The following is a 2,656-nucleotide window of genomic DNA, read 5'->3' as shown; positions in this document are numbered from 1 at the left end:
TATATATATATATATGCTTGTATTTGAACGTGTGCATAAATATGTATGCACTTGCATATTAACTGTTTGTACGTGTGTATATAATTTTTCAGAATATTTTTCATTTCAATATTCTCAACATGTTTATTGGCAACTAAAATTCTTTAGAGGAAGTCATACAGAAACCTTAGAATATGAAAAAGAAAAAAGAAAAAAGAAACCAGAATCGTCTTGTGACTAAAATTCTCACAAAATTTCTGTACCTGTTAACGATTATAGAGTAAGGAGAAATAATAAATGTCTGTGGTGCTTCGCAGGTTTCATGGACAGAGAACATGTAATCTCAGAAGCAATACCCTGCCAAACATAATGACACAGAATGTTGTTAGTCTCGAAATAATCAGCATTGAAGTATTGATAGGAATATTTCAATAAAGCGCTGTTTTAAAACCTTTTAATTATACAGTTTTGTCCTTGGTATTCCTCATTTCAAACCACTGAATAATATTCTTTGAATTTTATTTCTACAGTCTCGATAAAGCGGGTATGAGTTGTTTGGCGCTGCTGTTTTGGCGCTGCTGTTTTGGCGCTGCTGTTTTGGCGCTGCTGTTTTGGCGCTGCCTATTTTGCGTCTTTGATTCGACGCTGACTTATTTGACATAAAACCTTTTTAACCTTTCTTTTGTCTCAATATGACTCTTTTTCTGTTTATATGCGTAGGCATCAAGCTATGTTTGTATGTATGATATATCTCTCTAAGGCGGCGAGCTGGCAGAATCGTTAGCACGCCGGGCGAAATGCTTAGCGGTATTTCGTCTATCTTTACGTTTTGAGTTCAAATTCCACCGAGGTCGACTTTGCCTTTCATTCTTCAGGGGTCAATAAATTAAGTACCAGTTGCGTACTGGGGTCGATCTAATCAACTAGCCTCCTCTCTCTCTCTCTCTCTCTCTCTCTCTCTCTCTCTCTCTCTCTCTCCATTTCTCTCTTCCTCTCTCGCTGTTTATATGTATGAACATCTTGTTAGGCTTATACGTATAGGTAATTATTTAATCTTTATCTCACATTCTTTATCTGCTGGTATACATTTTTACACGTGCGCGCGCACGTGTGTGCGTGTGTGTGTGCATATGCGCGCGTGTGTGTGTTTGTGTTTGCCGCCAGTTCAAAAAAATATTATCACCCAAACAGATTGAATCTTCCGTCAGCCGTGCCGAATTGTCAGCGCCCAAGCAGCTGCGCCCAATCGTCACATTCTGCGACGAAACACATTTACTAACAACATGAAGTGACTAGTTAACATAGCACCGTTAAAAAGATAAACAATAATTAATATTATTTCTATCCTGACGAAGGCGGTGTACTGACAGAATCGTCACTGCGTAGAGCAAAATTCTTTGCAGTATTTTCACAGGTCTTCGTGTTCTGAGCTCAAATATCACCGAGACAACTTTGCTTTTGTCTTTCATTGTTTCGTAGTCGATAAAATAAATTTCCAGTTGAGCACTGGCTCAATGAGGAGCAATCTTTGATTTTTTGCTAGTTTTAGTCATTAGACTGCGGCCATGCTGGGGCATCGCATTGAAATATTTTTGTGGAAAGAATCGACACCGCGTACTTATTCCATTTGTGTAAAGGCTGGCACTTATTCTAGCGGTCTGTCTTGCTGATGGTGGGCGTGCAAGCACAAACACACACACAAATACATACATTCATACAGACACATATATATACATATATACGACGGGTTTCTTTCAGTTTCCGTCTACCAAATCCACTCACAAGGCTTTGATCGGCCCGAGGCTATAGTAGAAGACACTGCCCAAGGTGCCACGCAGTGGAACCGAACCCGGAACCATGTGTTTGGGAAGCAAGCTTCTTACCACTCAGCCACACGATAAGCGTAACTCGTTATATAAAGAAGAGGTATACTCACCTGCCGCTTCTCATATCGGCTCTACGATACGAAACATTCCACATCTCGAAACAGATACCGAGGTAAGCAATTGTCATCACAAACGACGGGATTATGAGCATCACTGTCAGCATATAAAGTTCATAGATCTTCTCAAAGAAAGGCTTTTGCCATTCTCGTAAGCAGTAATATCCTTTGCGTCTCATTCCAACTTCAATGTGTCTCTAAAAACAAAAACAATATACATTATTTACATTTGACGGATATTTGTCCTCATCTTGTTTGTTGTTAACACAACGTTTCGGCTGATATACCCTCCAGCCTTCATCAGGTGTCTTGGGGAAATTTCGAACCTGGGTTCTCATTCCTAAGGTATTTTTCGATGTTGTTATTATTATTATTATTATTATTATTCAGGTCACTGCCTAGAATCGAACTCGGATTCTTGGAGTTAGTAGCCTGCGCTCTTAACCACTACGCCATATTTGAAAATAATGAGGGTAGAAAATTTAGAATACTTTTCATACTGGTGTCTAGCATGCGTAATAAAAGTCAATAGGAAACATATTTTCATATATAAGAGTGTATAAGTATTTATACAGAAAGAGGCGTCCCTTGACAGGACGTTTTACATGCTAATCCTTTCTAACATGTAAGGCGTCCTGTCAAGGATCACCTCTAAGTGTATAGATAATGTGTGTGCGTGTGTGTGTGTGTGTGTGTGTGTGTGTGTGTGTGTGTGTGTGTGTGTGTGTGTGTGTG

General features: G+C 39.3%; 1 protein-coding gene across 1 annotated transcript in view; it reads right to left on the bottom strand.

The window, feature by feature from the left end:
* Positions 1 to 2,656, bottom strand: part of LOC106871605 (delta-type opioid receptor) — a 129,951-nt gene that overhangs the window by 15,417 nt on the left and 111,878 nt on the right. Inside the window, exon 5 of the mRNA XM_052969893.1 lies at positions 1,916 to 2,118. Within this exon, the coding sequence (XP_052825853.1) occupies positions 1,916 to 2,118 (203 nt within the window). The remainder of the gene's footprint in view (positions 1 to 1,915; positions 2,119 to 2,656) is intronic.

The sequence above is a fragment of the Octopus bimaculoides genome, chromosome 8 (assembly GCF_001194135.2).
Source record: "Octopus bimaculoides isolate UCB-OBI-ISO-001 chromosome 8, ASM119413v2, whole genome shotgun sequence".
Taxonomy (NCBI): Eukaryota; Metazoa; Mollusca; class Cephalopoda; order Octopoda; family Octopodidae; genus Octopus; species Octopus bimaculoides.
The sequence above is the reverse complement of the archived record's forward strand: the minus strand, read 5'-3'. Positions and strand labels throughout refer to the sequence as shown.